Source organism: Cryptotermes secundus, unplaced genomic scaffold (assembly GCF_002891405.2).
Source record: "Cryptotermes secundus unplaced genomic scaffold, Csec_1.0 scaffold1863, whole genome shotgun sequence".
Lineage (NCBI taxonomy): Eukaryota > Metazoa > Arthropoda > Insecta > Blattodea > Kalotermitidae > Cryptotermes > Cryptotermes secundus.
In genome coordinates this window covers 347,097-365,683 of record NW_019725440.1, presented here as the reverse complement: position 1 = coordinate 365,683, position 18,587 = coordinate 347,097, and the positions used below count along the sequence as shown (strand labels likewise).

The window sequence follows — 18,587 nt, the reverse complement described above, 5'->3', positions numbered from 1 at the left end:
ATATATATATATAGTGGATGAGTAGAATAGGAGAAAGAGGAGACTAGCGACCCACAACTGGGTGAAAGGGAGGCTAAGATGAGGTCCAAGAATCGTTTAAGAAAAGTGCAATGTGTAATCCGACACCAGTCGGCTCTTTAATTGTGATATTACTAAAATGTATATAGTTGTGTATTGATTGTTTATACTAATATAGGGTAGCATAGGGCGAGAACGTGGGTTTTTGTTGTTGTGATTTCCTCCCTTACCACATTTCGCACCTGCGCCCTCCTGCCAAGCCCAGTGAACAGTGTGCCCCTAGCCAATGAAGCAACGATCGAGAAAGTAATTTAGCAGTTTCCTTAGCCCACCCCCTGTGACTGCAGTACAGAAGGTGGGAGCAGGGATACCTCCACGCCCCCTGTCACCACGGCATAACAGGTGGCATAACACTTCATACCTAGGAAGTAGTTAATAAACTTAATTACAAAATACACAGTGAATCCTAACATTGATTCTGCTCCTTGGTGTTTCAACCTGAATCAGGTAACCTGAAGACTGCAAGTCAGTTATAAAGAAATGCCACTTCATTCTTACCCACATATAAACAAGAGCCATTTGAGTCAGAAAAAAATTTCCCACACAATTCTTGACTGAAACATAATTATTTTCAGGAGGGGCTATGCTACAAGCCGGAAGGTCGCGGAAGTCCTGATGAGGTCATTGGATTTTTTCAGTTGACCTAATCCTTCCAGCTGCACTAGACCCTGGGGTTTACTCAGCCTCTAACAGAAATGAGTACCAGGAATTAATTAAATAATTTTCCTGGGGTATAAAGCGTGGCCGGCGAGTAGGGCTGACAACCTTACCGCCATCTATGAGCCGAGATTGTGTGGATAATGTGGGACCCTCAACGTCTCACAACCCTATCAGCCTTCACAGCCTGGTACAGGGATGGTTTTACTTTACTTTACAGGGCAGAATGAACTCTGACCATACATATACATACATACATCAGCGTTTCAGGGTATTCACAAGTGTGCAACTGGCACTGAATATAAAACTTGTCCAACAGTCACAAGACAATCACAGATAAAATCGCAGAAACATCAATTCAAGCATAGTTAAAATCTAAACTGAATACCTCAAATAAATAGATACAATGTTACACATACAATTATACCAACAAGATAATTCTCCTTCCTTAACTTACACTTACACTTAATGTCTATATTAATGCCTACTGTGGGACATCCATCAGTCAGCATGCACTCCCCTTCTGTTCCTTAGCTGTTGATCCCGACAGAAGAGCAAAAATTCATCAACAGTATATGACGGATTATGTATTAGGACATCTCTTATTTCATTTATAAACTGTTTTTTATCATGTACTAAGTTAGATAAATATCCGGGCAGACTGTTAAATATTTTTATACTCATTCAATGGACCCTTTTCTGCCTCATTGCGAGATGTGATTGTAGGACATGTAAATTTCTTTCGTGTCTTGTTGGTCTCTCATAAATTGAATAATTAAAAGTAAAATACTCCAAGTTATTTATCATAAAAGTCATCAGAGATAAAATACATTGAGACACCAGTGTTAATATATTTAACTTTATAAATGCTGGTCTACATGACTCTCTATGATTCATCCCCATTATTATTCTAATAGTCTTTTTTTGTAAGAGAAAGATCTTCTTGGCCTCTGACGAATTACCCCAAAAAACTATTCCATATCTCATGAGTGAATGAAAGTATGCATGATATATCATTTTAAGTGTTGTAACATTACTGTATGGTTTCATAATTCGTATTGCATAACATGCATTTCCCAATTTGGGTAACAATGATTCAACCTGTGTCTTCCAATTCAAGCACTTATCAATTTCAATGCCCCAAAATTTAATATGAGTTTCCTCTTGTAATAATTCATCACTAAACTTTAAATGTACAGGCATATTGTCACGATTGATTGTTTCAAATTCTAACACTTTAGTTTTCCTCAAGTTTAGGGATAAGCCATTGTATTTAAACCACTGATTTAAGGAATTTAACGTATGTTTAGACCTTTCTTGAATTTCATTGATATTAATACCTGACACTAACATAGTTGTGTCATCGGCATACAACAATGACTTGTTGTCAGTACTTAATGCTGACAGCAGGTCATTAATATATAAAAGGAACAACAAAGGACCCAAAATCGAGCCCTGTGGCACTCCATATTTGACAGTTCCCCAGTCTGAACAGCATTTACCATTTTCATTATTATAGAGTTCAACTCACTGTCTTCTATTTTCCAGATAGGACTTCCACCATATTTTCATTTTACCACCAATGCCGTATGTTGCTAATTTACTCAAAAGAATTTCATGACTCACACAGTCAAATTCTTTTGTCAAATCATAAAAAATTCCCAATGAATGATTGCGTCTTTCCAAAGTTTCTAAAATATGATTAGTCAATGTATATATTGCCATTTCTGTGTTACTGCCTTCTCTAAATCCAAACTGTGCAAAAGACATTAAATTGTTTGTATATATGTGTTGCTTTATCCTATTGTACACCAATCTTTCAAAAATCTTAGAAAAACTTATTAGCAATGATATTGGTCTATAGTTTGCCATAATTGCCTTCTCACATGTTTTATATATATAGGTCTTAATGAGGCAAAGTTCATTCTATCAGGATATATTCCATGCTCAAAAGATGCATTAAATATGTGACACAATGGTTTACTTATCTCAGTTATACGGTATTTCAATATTTTACTAGAAATCCCATTATATAATGTAGAATCTTTTGATTTTTGCAACATAAGTATGCTCTTTATTTCCACCTACGTTGTAGGTATTAGCTTCAGTTCAGGGAATTTATCAAATTTCAAAGTGTCTAAGAATTTAATAGCTTCATTTTTATTGGCACTTTTCGTTTCCAGATTCTCAGCTACAGTTATAAAGTATTTATTGAATACTTCTACTACTTTCTTAGTATTAGTTACTTTGCTATTCCCCACTTTCAATTCGGTTATATTATCTGGGCCCCTCCTTTTCCCACTTTCTTTATTAATAATCTTCCAGGTTAATTGTATTTTGTTTTCCGAGTTACTTATAAGTTTTTGATAGTACAATTTCTTAGCTTCTTTTATTACTTTTGTTAATGTCATACAGTACCTTTTATAGTATGATTCCAATCTTTCATCCTTTGATTTTTTAACTGAGTTGTATAAAGCTCTTTTATGATTGCAAGATGTTCGTATACCTTTGGTTATCCATTTATTGGTGTCTTTCCTTTTTTTATTCACCAGGGGAAAGCTGTTTTCTAAAACTGCTAAGAAGGTATTATGAAATTTATTAAATTTCATATTAACGTTCTCTTGATCATAAACTGCTTCCCAATTTTCATTTTGTAATGCCCGTTGGAAATGTGCTATGTATTCATCATTGATATCCCTAAATGCTCTTACATTGGCCCTTTTCTTTATCACCTGTAAATTTTCAAGTACTAAGATTTGTCCATCATGGTCTGAAAAACCATTTATTGCGGAATGGGTTTGAAATTTATTGAAGACATTCTTATCTAAGAAGAAATGATCTATAAGTGTGACAGAAGTGGGACCTATTCTGGTCAGACAGTCAATTATTTGAGCTAGATTATAAGTATTTAATAAGGATTGCAACTGTATTTTTTATGGTTTTCATCTTCTGACAATGATGTTCTAATATACTTGGAAGGAGGAATCAGGTCTCCAAAACAAGGAACAGATGGAGCTCAAGATCAGAATAGGTTTCTTGTACGTATTCTGACTGTAGGTGACAATGTTATCAAGAAATTACTCAATACCAGAGGTTTGAGACAAGAGCATGTGAAGGCATGGTAGTTGCAGTTGCTTGTCACCAGGGTTACTTTCTCCAACTTATGAAACATCTATTGATGCTCATGTCAGCAACTGGAATATATTATTCCAGTAATTCAATAACTGCTCTCTGCAAATTTCCAGGGCTGGTATGAGCAGGATATTACAAAGCAAAGATGAAGAAACATTACTTTCCTAATGACTTACTGATGGGTCAGTAGCTTAATCTTCCTCTTTGTGGCCCTCTGCCTGGCTGCTTCAGTCATCAACGTGTTTCTTCACCTACACCACCAAGGAATGTAAATTCTTGTGAGACATCTCACAATACCATCTACAATTCGTTGATAGTGAAGTGAACAACCAGTACACCTAATCCACTCAAAGTCAATGGTGCTCTTAATAGCAGCTGTGATATGCTGCTCCACTGAATTCAAGTGGGCCACCTTTGCCATCATATGCTCCATTAGAGTTACAGCAGTACCAACAGGCCCCACAAGCTTCTCAGAAAGATAGGTCAGAGACTGTTCTGTATTACTGCACTCCTTGAAATATATGAACACATTGGCTGATAGCAGCACTTCAGATGTCAGGCATGTCTTGCATGCATCACAGCTGACACATAGAAGAACCTGTCTGACAATAGAACCACTGATGTAAGCTACTGAGAACACTTCCATGTCACCAGCTGGTACTGCAGTACTCATGTCCATCTGTTCTTGCTGAGCAACATGGAAACTCTCAGGCACACCAGCAGGAGTTTCCTTGTCATGACTTGTGGAAAGATTTCATGAAGCAGCATCAGGTTCCCGGAGGAACGATTGTAGGTTATCCAGAAGAGTAGCACCATGATCCTCACAATTAGTTCCACCCCCCTTCCCCCGGCCACTACAAGAAAGGCCATTGATGATGCTAGTCTTCAGGGCATCTACAAACTGTCCCACTGTTGGGTTAGAACCACAGTTCAAACGAATAGCCCCAAATATGTTCTCAAGGGGATCCTGATTCAGGCTTCGGGTGTGAAGGTACTTAAAACCAACCCTCTTTCAGTGTCCTCCACACATGCTGGGCAGCAGTGATGTCAATTAGCCACCCATTCTGTGAAGGAGGAGGATGAAGAAAGGCGGGTTTACCATCCTTGAGGAAGATCCAACTATTTATCCCCATACTTGCCATTTTCAAGTGCTCTATATGGGGACTGATATCGTTGAGCAGGCAATGCAGTGTTTTCCAAGGGTCAACACACATTCCACCATTGAAACTATCAAAGAGGCTGTCAACCTCTTCAACAAACGCAGCTGTCGTCAGGTATTCACTGCAGCACCCTGCTGAAAGAACATTAAAAAGGAAGTTTCTTTTTTTTTTATTGTTAGTGGGGTGGGACTAAGTCCCTTGTACTGTGGCAAATTCTGGCCTATTGTACCAGCCCCAGAGGATAGGTGAGGGTGATTGTGGAGAAATTGGTGGACTGAAGATTGGCAGGGGAAACCGAAGTACTCGGAGAAAACCCGCCCCAATGCCACTTTGTCCATCACAAATCCCACTTGACCAGACCCGGGATCGAACCCGGGCCGCCGCGGTGGGAAGCCAGCGACTAACCGCTTGAGATATGGCACGGCCCTAAAAAGGAAGTCAGTGAGCTTCCTTACATAATGGACTACCATAGTTATTCAGACCAGAAAATAACACACTTTGCTAAGGACTGCCATAGAAAAGAATTTGTGAATTTGATTACTATTCCTCATAGCAAAGACTGTGCCACCTCTTTCTCTCTTAAATCATATTACTGATAGTGTGTTCTGCTTTTCAGATAATTTTAATTACATTAAAAGCATCAGTATTGTGACATATTCCATGTAACCTTTATATTCATATACAGATTTGTAATAAATGACGAAAATAATGTTTTGTTTGAGAACTGGGTTCTGGGGATAATAATTTTGAAAACTAGAGGAACGAGGATAACAAATCAAAACATGAGTCAGGAGGTACACATTCTAAATTTTTGGGTTATGTTGAATAAACTGAACACAGACATATACTAAACTTAATTTACTCATTGGATTAAGCAACACATAATAACGTAATTACACCATGAATTAAAACAGACATACCGTGCTGGATCCCTTGGAAAGCTGAAGAATCTGATGCGTTTATACTGCAAGAAGCAATACAAAAATTATGACACCATCAGGGTACTCTTAGAACTCCTTCTAAGATTCTACAATCTTTGAGCTTAACCGAAAGAAAGTTGCACAACATACCATAAAAATTGTGTTGTGGTGTAACGACTTCCGTACATAATGTAGGTGGGCCAATGGAACTGGGCATGTCGGCTCAGTTTGATGCCACAAAGTGCGGATAAGTATAGGGCTGAAATCAGCCGTGTATTTTGGGTTGTCAGCAACACTGTATGCCCGCAGTGCTCTACTGTTTTGTACATTCTTGTAGTGCGTTATATTGTGTTTTGTTCTCATTAAATCGTTATTATTATATGGTCGATCATTTTAACTGACAGGCCCTCTGCTGCGAGCTTGGATTCCCTGCGGCGACCTTAGGGAGTATTGTGAACACGACGCGAGAGCCTGTGACGAAGAACCGCTCCCGACTTCACGATGGTTTTAGGTGGTAGGGTGAAGACGGGAGTAGCAGCGGTTCAAGATGACAGTTCTTCATAACCTCAAAAATACTGGGCTTGAAAGAATGCTATATATTTCTAATTTAATTTTTGGTAGTAAGCATAACACTCATATACACAAAAAATATATTTAACATGGAGATGTAACTTCGTTCGCAAATGTCTACTTCCGTTTCGCAACCACAACAAATCAAAATTCATACTTACCAATTTCCATATAATGGACCACCATAACCGCATATAATTGTGGGAATTCAAATTGGTTTGTTTAGGCTCTCTGATGGGTCGAGATTTGTGAGCCTCCACACATTGAGGCAGTAGTTACCGCATTAATAGGGTTTATTACTTTTTCCATCGTCCGGAATTTTAGGTAATAGAGGACACAACATTTCGGAAACTGGATCTGTTTCGGTCTTCAGGTGAGAAAGGAAGACACGTACTCAGTTGGGCCCCTTAGAAAAGCTTATCTCAAGGTGTCTTCCTTTCTCACCTGAAGACGGAAACAGATCCAGTTTCCGAAAAGTCGTGTCCTCTATTACCTAAAATTCCAGACGACGGAAAAAGTCCAAAACCTCAGTAATTCCGTGTGTCATCCACCATCGTCAGAACCCTTTAGAATCTACTAATAGTTACGATGTTTCACCTTCTCCTATGCCAGTTTCTACCCTCTCCCCTCCGGTCTAGACCGTTTTATAATTACCGTGTACACCTGCCTGTTACGTAATCGCCGGGTACACTTGTTACCGCTTGTTACGTATTCGATCAACAGCGTTACTACCGTTACTATGGTTACGGGTACACTTGTTACGCTTGTTACCGCTTGTTACGTAATCGATCAACAGCGTTACGAGCGTTACTACCGTTGTAGGTGTTGCTGGCCGCTCAGTTTGTGGTGTTGTGTGGTCGAAGAAGGTGTGATTGTGATACCCTGTTTCTCACCTATTGGGATTATTGTGTTGTTGAGGAAAGATCGCTTGTACGAGAAGCAATATTTTGGATTATCGCACGTGTAAATTAGGTACGTAATATGTGTTAAACGTCCAGCTTAATTGTTATTTGTCACAGGATTGTTCGAAGTACATTTCCTTGTCCAATAAAAATGTACATCGGTGCGTTTGCTGTCGGTGCCTGTCATTAGTGTATGGTATTTATAATTAACTGCAGGATTACATTATTTTAGTTTATTGTCGCCATGAGTTACTTGTTTTCACATGTTGGTGTTCATAGCTCTTTTGATTATGCGCCAGTCATGTCTGTTATCCCTTCGGTTAGAATATTGCTGGGAGGCTTATTCGATATTGAGAGACATTTTCTATCTAATCATAGAAGAATCAGTTCATATCTTAATTTTTTCTATTATTGTTCATCATTACAGTTTTATGAATTCCGTCGGTGTGCTCTGTGTTCTTGTTGATGCTGTGGAGTTTGTTCTCTGCTTGATCTGAACCTATGTGTTGTTTGGGGGGGTGGTTATGCTTTTTTATAACAGATTATCAACTTCATCCAGTGTGATTGATACATGTTTTTTTTTATCTGTCATCCTTGACTTGTTTTGGTCTGAGAGACCATCTTCAGAATGACATATCAGTACAAGCAGAAACTACTATTACAATGTGATTGGTCAATATCAATACATACATACAATATCATTACAATGTCATGAATATAATATCTGAGCCTTTAACAACTACAGCAGTGTGCATGAATATATTAAAATATTTATAAATTATTATAATTAGTTTGTTTATAAGTTTGGTTTAAAAAGACTTTGTTGAAATTTAGAACCAATTTGGTTTGTGTCCTTTATACTGTTCAGGTAATCTGTTTTGTTCCTTCCCCATGCTAAATTGTAAGTTTGTTTGGATGTTTTTCAATTCTTGTAGTGGAAGATTTATGTGGGTAAGTTTTCCTTTGGATATTATAAATATGTCATCTACATACCTGAAGCAGCCAATTATTTTGTCTTTTGCAAGGCTTTTATGCGTGTGTCGTTGTGTTCTAGGAACTTCTAAAAAATATTTCAGCTAGGATTGCCGAGGATGATGCTCCCATTGCCAGCCCATCTTCTTGTCTGTAGTAGTCAGTAATAAATCGGAAGCAGTTTTGTGATAGAGTTGTGTATGTTATGTTTTCTGTTTCTCCGATTATGTTTTTTGTGTGTTCTGATTTTTTAATGTGGTTTGTGGTGTGGTCGCTTTCTTTGTTGGTATGTTTGTATGTCTTTTTATAATTCTTCACCAGTGGGGTGTGCCCAAACTGTGATCACTTGTTTCCACCATTACAGTAATAGTTCCAACAAGAAACCACCAATGAACAGTGATGCTTACTTGATATCAACAAAATGTCAAATCTCAGAAATTAATTTCCATCCACATTGTGACCAACTGACAAAGAGAAAGACACATGCACATCAGCCATAGAGGTATGGAATGTGTGTCTCATCACCACAGAGGTGCATGTATGCCACCAGCATGAATGGAATATGCATCACACAAAGATGTGTGCAAGGATAGTGTGTAATGTCCTGTATCGTAATACGCTCCACCACTCCATAATTCCTGTAGCATCCTTTTCCTGGTCGCCTGGGCCCAGTGCTTGGTTACTCTGTCTCACCCAGCATTGCAGCTCACATTGTGTTTTGGCCTGAATTTCTTTGTGTTTATTTGTCTTTGGAACTAAATTCCTTTTCTGTTCAGCAACACTGCTCAATCCTGCTGTGGATTTCACTTTGTATAATTATTATTTTTTCCCCTGGAATGCTGCCCGTATTGTTATCACTACATTCATCTTGCTATTCATTAATGGTATTGTCTTTATTTTACTTGTCTTTGTGCCCTGCATTATCTAGTTTGACCTACTTCACCTTTGTGGTAGTTGTTTCTTTGTTGTCCAGTTGTGGGGAGGGTTTTGTGCACAATCCCTTGTTTTCCCATCTGTCTGAATAAGGTTAGAATATGCAGAAGTATAATTTTATCTCTTATTNTCCCCTCTGTGATATTCTACCAGTCTCTATACCCTACTGATACTGGTGTGTGCCATCAGTCCCGACTCAGCCAGCGAGTTCGGCCTCTACTGGCTCAGCGGTATCTCTCGATGATTCCCCGATCTATCAGAGGCATTAGAGACTACTGTTGGGCGGGAAATTTCCGATCAATTTGGCTCAGTGGTCCCCTTGGGACATGAGGTTCCTTTATGTGCCGTAAAGCTACAACACAGGACACACGGCTTAAAGTCCCTCCTGAAGGACTTGTTCCCTGAATTTTTCCGCCCTTAAAAATTCCACGACCTCCGCCGGGTTTGAACCCGCGTACCTTGAGTCATGAGGTGGGAACATTACCCCTAGACTACGGAGGCCACTTTTTATTGGTGTTACATATGGCTGTGGAACATGGCCATTATGGGAAGAACATAGATTGATAGACTGATAGATGATAGTTGTACCTAAGCAAGGATATCTGACTGGAGATGGTTTTAGTTGCTAGATCTTAGAGAAATGGGATGCAAAGTAGTGGACTTGGTTCATCTAACACAGATTGAAATTCAGTGGTATGCTTTTGTGAACACGGTAATTGTTATAGGCTTGAATGTGTTATACACATGTTAAATTGGGGGGGGGGTATTGCAAAGGTTCTGTTGCAAGCAGAATGAAATGTATTTGTAAAATTCAAAATGGAAATACATAGGGTATCAAGGGGGTACATTACATGGCTCTTAAGTCTTGAGTAGGTATGCTCTGAAATTTTTCTTGAACAGGCACGTGACATACTTTATACATAACTTTTAGTTTATGGAATAACTCATTTGTGCATAAGCTGTTAGTTGGATTTGGTTGAAACTGTTTTATTTATTAAGTAATATAAGCTGTATGGCTGTTTGATAATTATTAGCTGTACAGTTCACATATTAGTTAAAATATTGAAGATAATAGCAGCTCATCTTTTCTGTGGTTCAGGAGGTGTGTGAGCATTGACTTCAGAAGCTGCAGCATGGGGTATTACAGCTGCACGTTATTCATGCATGTTGTTTGAATGACAGTTGATCAGTGGAATTGTGTTCTGATTCTGCGTATTTTATTACCACACTTTCCACTTTTTTCCCCTCATCAGTTCTTCCATGTACTTCTTCACCTTCAGTGGTTTCTCAGTATTTTTAAAAGAATGCTGTCACTTCAGCTGGAAACAACCGTTTCTTCACCCTTTGAATAAAACATGGCTACATCAGCTTCAATAATAAATTCTTAAAACTTTTTATTCCCTGTTTTGGAGTTTCTGCACGTGGATAGTAAAGAACTTGCATGTTAATCCACACCATATTCATTAGTGAAAATACCACTGCAGTTGGCCATCCGTATGTAATATGAGTTTGCAGAAAATGCATTTCATATTTTGCCAACCATACTGTAGTTCTGAATGGCTGGTAGATTATTGTCTCTTAAAGTTTTTAGGCCATTTCGTTCACTTTCACATCTCTTATCGTTTTATATGATAACTTTCTTTGCTTCAGATTTATTGCCTTCTGTGGAATTTTTAGCAGATCCTCCTTGAAGTATTCTCACAGTATCTTCATCTATTACAAACCCCAAGAAATGCTAAGAACGTAATGTGGTGCAACACAAGCCTGGGGAGCGAACACACGCATGCATGTACGTTCCCTTCTGGACACTTCTCTACTTTACCCTCCTCCCCCCAACAGCTTCTGTATTATTTATGAACTGTCCAGTCCATCCTGCTACCCAGAGACAACCAGGAACGTGCAGGATGTTTCCAGAATAAGCACACCAGGATAAGAGGACAGTTCAGTTTGATCATGAGCTTGGAAGCAGCTTTGTTTATAAGAAAACAGGCATGAAATAGTGTGTGGTGAGATGAGAAATTTGTTTGGCGCTGACAGTGAGATGTGAGAAGGCAGTGCTTTGGTGTACAGTGAGGTATTAGTCTGTCATCAGGGTCTTAAGTGGCTGCTGACAGTGAGACAGTGAGTGTTCGAGAACACGATAAACATTCCCAACATTTTATGGAACCCAGAGACTCATTATTCTGTTCACAAGCTCCCACCACAGGTCTCATATCTTGAACCAGATTATTCCAGTCCATGCTACTCCATTCTGTTTTTCTAAGATCCATTATAATATTGTAACGTGTGTTGGGTTACTGAAGACGCCGTTTGGATTGTTAATTGGTTTATTTAACAACCTACAAGTCTTGGCTACAATTAATTATAACACTGTTACGGGTTTCCACAATTTACAAACTGTACACAATATTCTATTCACTCTGTCTTCAGTAGTCTACACGTATGCACAGTATGGGAGCTATATAAGTGTCACTGTATCACACACTCCCAATTATTTCTCAGTTATCACAAACTATCACTGATTATCACACACGTGTCCGGTTGTTCTTTCCGCGACTGCTGCTAGATTCCAGCTGTCTTCGTAGGCAGTGTAGTTCTCTTATAAACCCTCAGCGGGACAACGGGAAATGCCTCGCTTCCTTGTTGCCTATTCGCCGTGTTTACAGGTGTTACTGGCAACGCTGTCGGGAGTTGTTTACGGCTGCATAGCAATCGCGGCATCCCTTGGTCACATCACCGCTGGCAGGGTAGTGGAAGGAGTGTTGACTTGCCTGTTACCCTAGTAACGACAGCGCTCCAATGCCAACACATCACCGCTGGTGAGGGAGGGGTTGTCCTTCATAGCGCAACACATCACAATATTATCCTCCCACCTGTGTCTAGGTCTTGTTAGTGGCCCCTTTTCTTCTGGCTTTCCCAACAAAACCATGTATGCATTCCTCTTCAACCCCATGTATGCTGCATTCCCTTCGCATTTCACCCTTCTTGACTGTATTATTATAATTATGCTTGGCAGAGAGTAAAATTTCTGAAGCTAATTATTATGCAGTTCTCTCAACCCTCCTGTTCATACCTCTTCAGTCCAGATGTTCCTCTCAGTATGCTGTTCTCATTCGAGTATACCCGCATTTCTGGGGTTACATTAACTACTGAATCTAAAACATTATATTTTATATTACATTCTGTTCCCCTCTGTAACTGTACGGTAAATAAATTAATGTTGTTTATCATTGACTAAGATACTGGGACAATGAATGTAATATGTGTGATATAATCATCCGTTTATTACATTTAGCATGTAGACCTGTAGCTAAATAATGACTATAAACAACGCCGTTGCTAGGCAACGACCGTGGAATGAGCGAATATACAGCAGCCATTGCTGAATAACGGCTTTGCAGACAAACGTATTCCCATGGATATGATTGAAGTACAACTGATGATCGATCCGTGCTGAGGTATTATAAGCATGACAACTTTAGAGCTTAGTCATTTTCCCACATGGAGGCAGGATGGAATACTTCTGCCCCAGCCCTGCTAGCCCCTCAGGACTCGGATCCAAGAATGACTATGCTGGTGAGGACCAGCAGAAATTCTAAACAACAGACCTGCTCTCTTGTCAGAGAAAGCACCCTACACCAAAAAATCCGCAACTCTCTTGGTAGTAATAAAAGATCTGTTCGTAAGTCCCAGATAGGTGCTTTATTCTAAGACAGACTGGCCAACTGACTGTCAGTCATAACGTAAGAATCAGACTCAGCTTAATCATTTGTGAGACATTCGCCAGCTAGTAAAGACGTAAGCAGAAGATATTGTTAGGAGCCGTTGCCAGGACACGGCTAATGAAAACAAACAGAAGATTTAGCATGTGCTGTAATGAGAAGATGAGTGCATGAATTAGCGAAAGCGTTATTGTAGTTACATTCTGCAAGTGATCAATAAATCCGGTCACCCAATCCAAACCCCATTTATAGTAAATCCATAAAATCGTGACAGTGTAGTGTAAATAATATTTAACTGACAGAGAGACCATTGTTATCTTTGAATAAGGCTTGTAATATCTTTTCAATTGTAATTTCGTGTGAGGTAAAATGTTTGTTTAAAAACTTCTGAAAGAAAACATGGTTGCTTTTTTAATGAATTTTCTATATCTGTCAGTGTGTAACTGTTTTGAATCTCAAAGCCCTATACTTTGTTCATTTTGAATTCATACTCTTAAGTGTGTTTTCTGTTCCCTTCAGTGTACATATTTCATCTGCGAAAGAACGGTTGTATGCATAAGATACACAGTATTTTTTCTTATAAGTTTCTGAATAGTTCTGAAATTTATGGGATGTTCAGAGAACTTCATTAGGGAGATCCTCATTTTTCTCATATTACTAGGAAGTGTGAGATGCTAATGATATCTGTATTATAATTGCAGACACATATTCCACTCATGGCTCAAGGTCCATGGTGTAGAAACATTGGCGACCGTTTCATTCCTACACGTGCTGGAAACAACTGGCAGATTAAATTTGCCATGAGCACAGTGAGTATTTTGAATAATGTATATGTTTTGTGCTAATGAATTTGCTTAATAATAACTTTGGCTTCGTTATGAATAAAATAAGTTGTGCATTCTGTTGGGGTGTTAATGCATGTGTGTCTGGTGAGTTCTTGGCATGATCAGTTCGTGTGGTCTACCAGCAGTTCCTGTAGGTGAGCAATGTGGTGTTCTGCTGCTGATATGGGAAGCCCACTCTGCTGCTTTTCCTTTAATACACCACTTCAGATATTGCTGCAACAAAAGGAGCGCTCTAGTGACGCATGCCCCCTATCTGGTGGATCACATGGGCTGTGTGGAATCAGGATTATTGCATCACTGGCACTGTTACTGCTGTTTATTTAATGGCCTTTGCATAATCAGAACTTAATTGTGAAGAGTGAAAATGGTAACTGTCAGTTTCTTGAGCTTTTGGGAACTAACACTGTTTCCAAGATATGGTCAGCCCCCTTGTCTGAAGAATACAAAAATAATGACTTTTGGAGGCAGTTATGCATTGATAAAAGTCTTATTATAATTGAGTAGCTAGTAAATTTTAACTGCTTACCATGTTCTGTATCACATAGTTATGACCAAAACTAATAAGGCTGATAAGTACATGTGCTTGTATTCTAAGAAAAGTGTGGCAGTACCTGTGTTAATGGGTCTGAAAGTTTAACACTAAATACAGTTGATAGAAGGTGGGTTGAAACAGTGAAGATTTGTGAGTAAGTGGACATAACTTTTGTGATCATAAACACAGTAGTATGATAGGCACCCAGTTGGGAAGTTTTAATTTAGAAGAAAGAATGCAAAGCCTAATGGTGTGAACATCTTCTGTGGATGATTATGATAGGCACCCAGTTGGGAAGTTTTAATTTAGAAGAAAGAATGCAAAGCCTAATGGTGTGAACATCTTCTGTGGATGATTATGATAGGCACCCAGTTGGGAAGTTTTAATTTAGAAGAAAGAATGCAAAGCCTAATGGTGTGAACATCTTCTGTGGATGATATGCCATAGGATAGCCCAAAGAATTATGCAGTGTAAACGTGCAGGATATAGAGGCATAGGATAATGTATAAGAAGTTGTGAGAATTTGTTCTGAGATGGAATGGTCCTGATGCTCACCTTGCAGCTCATGATGATACTGATGATAGTGGATCATGATTTCTTTATGTAGTATGAAAGTCACATGCATGGAGTGTGCATGAGAATGGCAGCAGTCTGTGTGTGTGGAAACAGTACAAGAGGTTTTGTAGGTTCTGGAAGACTCATGATAGGGAATTCGGTATTGTAAGTAAGGTGCATTATGCACTTTAATTTTCATTTAAAATTTAATGCCGTTTAATTGAATATTGACAGAGATTAGGAGACTCAATTCACCGTTATTTTAACAATTCTCAGCTGTTAAAACTACTCTTAAATTGAACAAAAGTGAATGGGGAAAAATTGAATCCATTAAGGAACCGTCTTTTACAGTATCTCTCGTTTTACACTTTAAAAACTCTCCCCCCATTTTTAAAGGATCGTAACTCTCACACAGTCTTAACCAAAGAACTGTGTGTTATCCCTGTATTTTGTTTACTTAATCTGTTATTTTGGGGGCACGCGGTAGTGTAGTTGGTTGAGGTACTATGCTACAAGCCGGAAGGTTGCAGAGTAAAATCCCGATGAGGTGGATTTTTCCAATTTATCTAATCCTTCCAGCCGCACTATGGCCCTGGAGTCGATTCAGCCTCTAACAGAAGTGAGTACCAGGAATATTCTTGGGGGTTAAGGGCGGCCGGTGCTTAAGGCTGACAACCTTACCGCCATCTATGAGCCATTTGTCTAGAAAATGTGGGAACCTCAGCATCTCAAAACTCTATCGGCCTCTACGGCCTTTTACAGGGATACCTTTACTTACTTTGCCTTTGAAATTTGTCTGTTTTTAAATATAGGAGAATAGTGGAGGCTATCGTGATGGATTGGTGTACCCTTGCCTACTGAAGAATGAACTTCTAGGTGCCAGCATTGAAGACGTTAAATGCCAGTATGATGAGAGAAGGACATTGGTCCCACTCAGGGAATCAAATCTCTTTCAGGTATGGCAGCTTTACATTAGTATTTTTAGTTCAGGGAATAATAGTAACATTTATTTAATTATTTAGGTATATTATTGCTTGAAGAGAATTGTCATCTGGGCTCTAGTGCTATATAGTCCGATGAAAGCCAACCAACGTTTTGGAAGAATCTATCAGCACCATCTTCCATGTTTAAGAGTAAGCCAAGAAAGAAAGCATTGTGAAATATGGAGCAAGCTCTGGTTACTCTTTGTCCATGATGCTAGAGGTGATGTGTCCCACCAGAATGTCAGTTGATTTTCACCAAACTGTATGGTGTAATATCTGAGATGTTAGAACTCTAGTCACCACTGTGAGAACCTCATATCAGGCATATTTTTACATCTGTGCTCACCAATGTTGGTATTTTTTGTTTTATTGTGTAGACCATTTAATGTGCTGCATTAGTTGCAGAGGTTATGTACATTCAGTTGAGATGTGAGGATAGTAAGAAATTGTAATTCGGGAGTTAAGTAGGAAGGCAGTAGTTAAAGTCACACACATTCTCTTGTAACAACAGAGAAACTGGAAAATGTCTGAGTGGACAGTTGGTACCCCTGCTGAGATAGGCATGCCCACTGGCATGGTTTCTTTGGCAGATATGCTGGAGTCTGTTTTGCGTGATGATGAGAATGCCTTGATTGCCATACTGCTTGGTCCTGTCCGCCCAAAATATTTATGTAGAATAAATAAATGCTCCCAGATTTTCACAAAAGCTCAGACTTAATACATTACGCTTGCTCTCCAATAAGGTAACTATTTCATACTTAATTTGGTGTCATTTTACTACTACAGATGTAACCGACATCTCTTAAACTGGTAGATATCCAACAATTGTCAAATCATGGCTCTGAGCTGGTTGTCACTGATTAAGAAGTTTGAAAAAGTGTTTGAGAACACAGTTTGTTGTGTTTTTCTTTTTGTTTGTGAATTATTTCATAATGTATGCATTGAGATGTTATGTAGCTCAGAATCTAAATGAATGTCAGAAAAATCGGTAAGGTAAATTTGACCCTGTCCTTAACTAATTAAGCACTACGCCATGAAGGTGTATGAGGGAGTGGATGTATAGATCTACATTTTCTTGATCTCAGCCTCAAACCCTAGCTGCTTTCAGCAGTGCTGCTTAATTGCACCTTCATCACATATCCAGGTATCCATAACGAAACATGAAAACCAAATGAATCAGTCATAGCTAGGTTATGACACTCTAGCCATGCAATGGCATCTTTAAACAAGGATTTGTTAGTATCCAGTGGCTGGTAAACAACACATTAGGGGGTGCTTTCTATGTGGTTGGCACCATTTTCTGTGCAGTCCGACCTGAAGCTATAACATGAGGTCTGATGAAGGTCGTGAGTTGCATTTGAGTCAACAGTTGAGTTAGTTGGTTGAGAGGCACTCACCACCCAGTAACGATGTCTGCAGAATGGGGACATTGTTGGGATCCATTACCAGGCAGTAGCTAGTGAAGACACAGGGGACTTAGTATGTGCTGTAGTAAGAAGTCTTGTGCATCAATTAGGGAGAGTGTTGTAGTTATAGTGTTTAAGTGTTGCATAAATCCAATTGCCAATCCAAACCCAGTGTAGTCACTAATGCATGACAATACCATTGCAGAATGAGCAGAATCCCATTTTGCTGTTGTGCAAGTATGCTGTCATATCCTCCTACAAACATGCCACTTCCTGTACTTCTGAATGAATGGTGGAGCATATAGAGTTAATTATGAATTGTGATTGTATTATTTTGGGCCAGTATGATAACATTGATTTAGAGAGGAATGCATGATTGATTTGCAGTTATCAGAAGAGTGTGTTGCTTTAAATACAGGCAGTAGATTGGCCACGTTTATTGGTATGTGCATTTTAAATAGATTCACTATCTGTTACTAGAGAGTCATTAATTTGTTCTTTCAGTACTCCTTACCAAATAGGAGGGGAAGTAACACATCATCACTGGCTTGCTATTCTTTGTCACCAGTTAGTGCAGTAAGCCAGAAGCTGCTTACATCTGCAAGAAAAGAAACAAAGAAAATATCACCAAAGCCCTTCAAGGTACTGTAATAATGTTTAACTCTGGTCATATATATATATAGTTTATATTGCTTTTAATTTGCTATAATTCACAAATGAAGTATTTGCCTAGAGCACATCCTTTGTGTCATGTCCAGTTTCCCACTGATCAGTAACTAAGACTGACATGGTTTAGGTGATGTTACTGAGAGTTGATATTGCCAATATACTCCTTTTTCTTGAAGGTGTTGGATGCTCCTGGCCTGCAAGACGACTTTTACCTCAGCCTTATGGATTGGTCTTCGCAAAATATATTAAGTGTGGGATTGGAAGGCTGTGTGTATCTTTGGTCTGCCTTCACTAGCCAAGTCACAATGTCGTTTGATTTATCTTCAGATGGCAACTATGTAACTTCAGTTGCATGGAATAAGCAGGTAAGTCATATTTCCATGTCATTTTTATGTAGGATGGTAAAATGCATCTCTGTTCTCTGTTAATTTCAATTTGATTATTGCTTATTATGTTAACAGGGTACAGGTATTAAATGTAAAGTTAGCTGCTGCAGTCGGTCTTGAATAAAGCAAAATTATGCATTGTGTATTTGTTTGTAGTTTTTTTTT

The 18,587-nt window shown here is 38.8% G+C and overlaps 1 protein-coding gene across 3 annotated transcripts in view; it reads left to right on the top strand.

Moving 5' to 3' along the window:
- Window positions 1-7,303: 7,303 nt before the first annotated feature.
- The window catches only part of LOC111863449 (fizzy-related protein homolog), a 16,530-nt gene continuing 5,246 nt past the window's right edge, over window positions 7,304-18,587 (top strand). Inside the window, exons 1-6 of one of the 3 annotated variants that reach the window (XM_023849796.2) lie at window positions 7,304-7,489; window positions 8,474-8,589; window positions 13,748-13,855; window positions 15,791-15,934; window positions 17,872-18,009; window positions 18,213-18,401. In XM_023849796.2, the coding sequence (XP_023705564.1) occupies window positions 13,763-13,855; window positions 15,791-15,934; window positions 17,872-18,009; window positions 18,213-18,401 (564 nt within the window). In that variant the 5' untranslated portion in view covers window positions 7,304-7,489; window positions 8,474-8,589; window positions 13,748-13,762. Of the gene's footprint in view, window positions 7,490-8,473; window positions 8,590-8,755; window positions 8,894-13,747; window positions 13,856-15,790; window positions 15,935-17,871; window positions 18,010-18,212; window positions 18,402-18,587 lie in introns of all 3 variants that reach the window. The other 2 variants (XM_023849795.2, XM_023849794.2) reach the window with 2 other exon arrangements.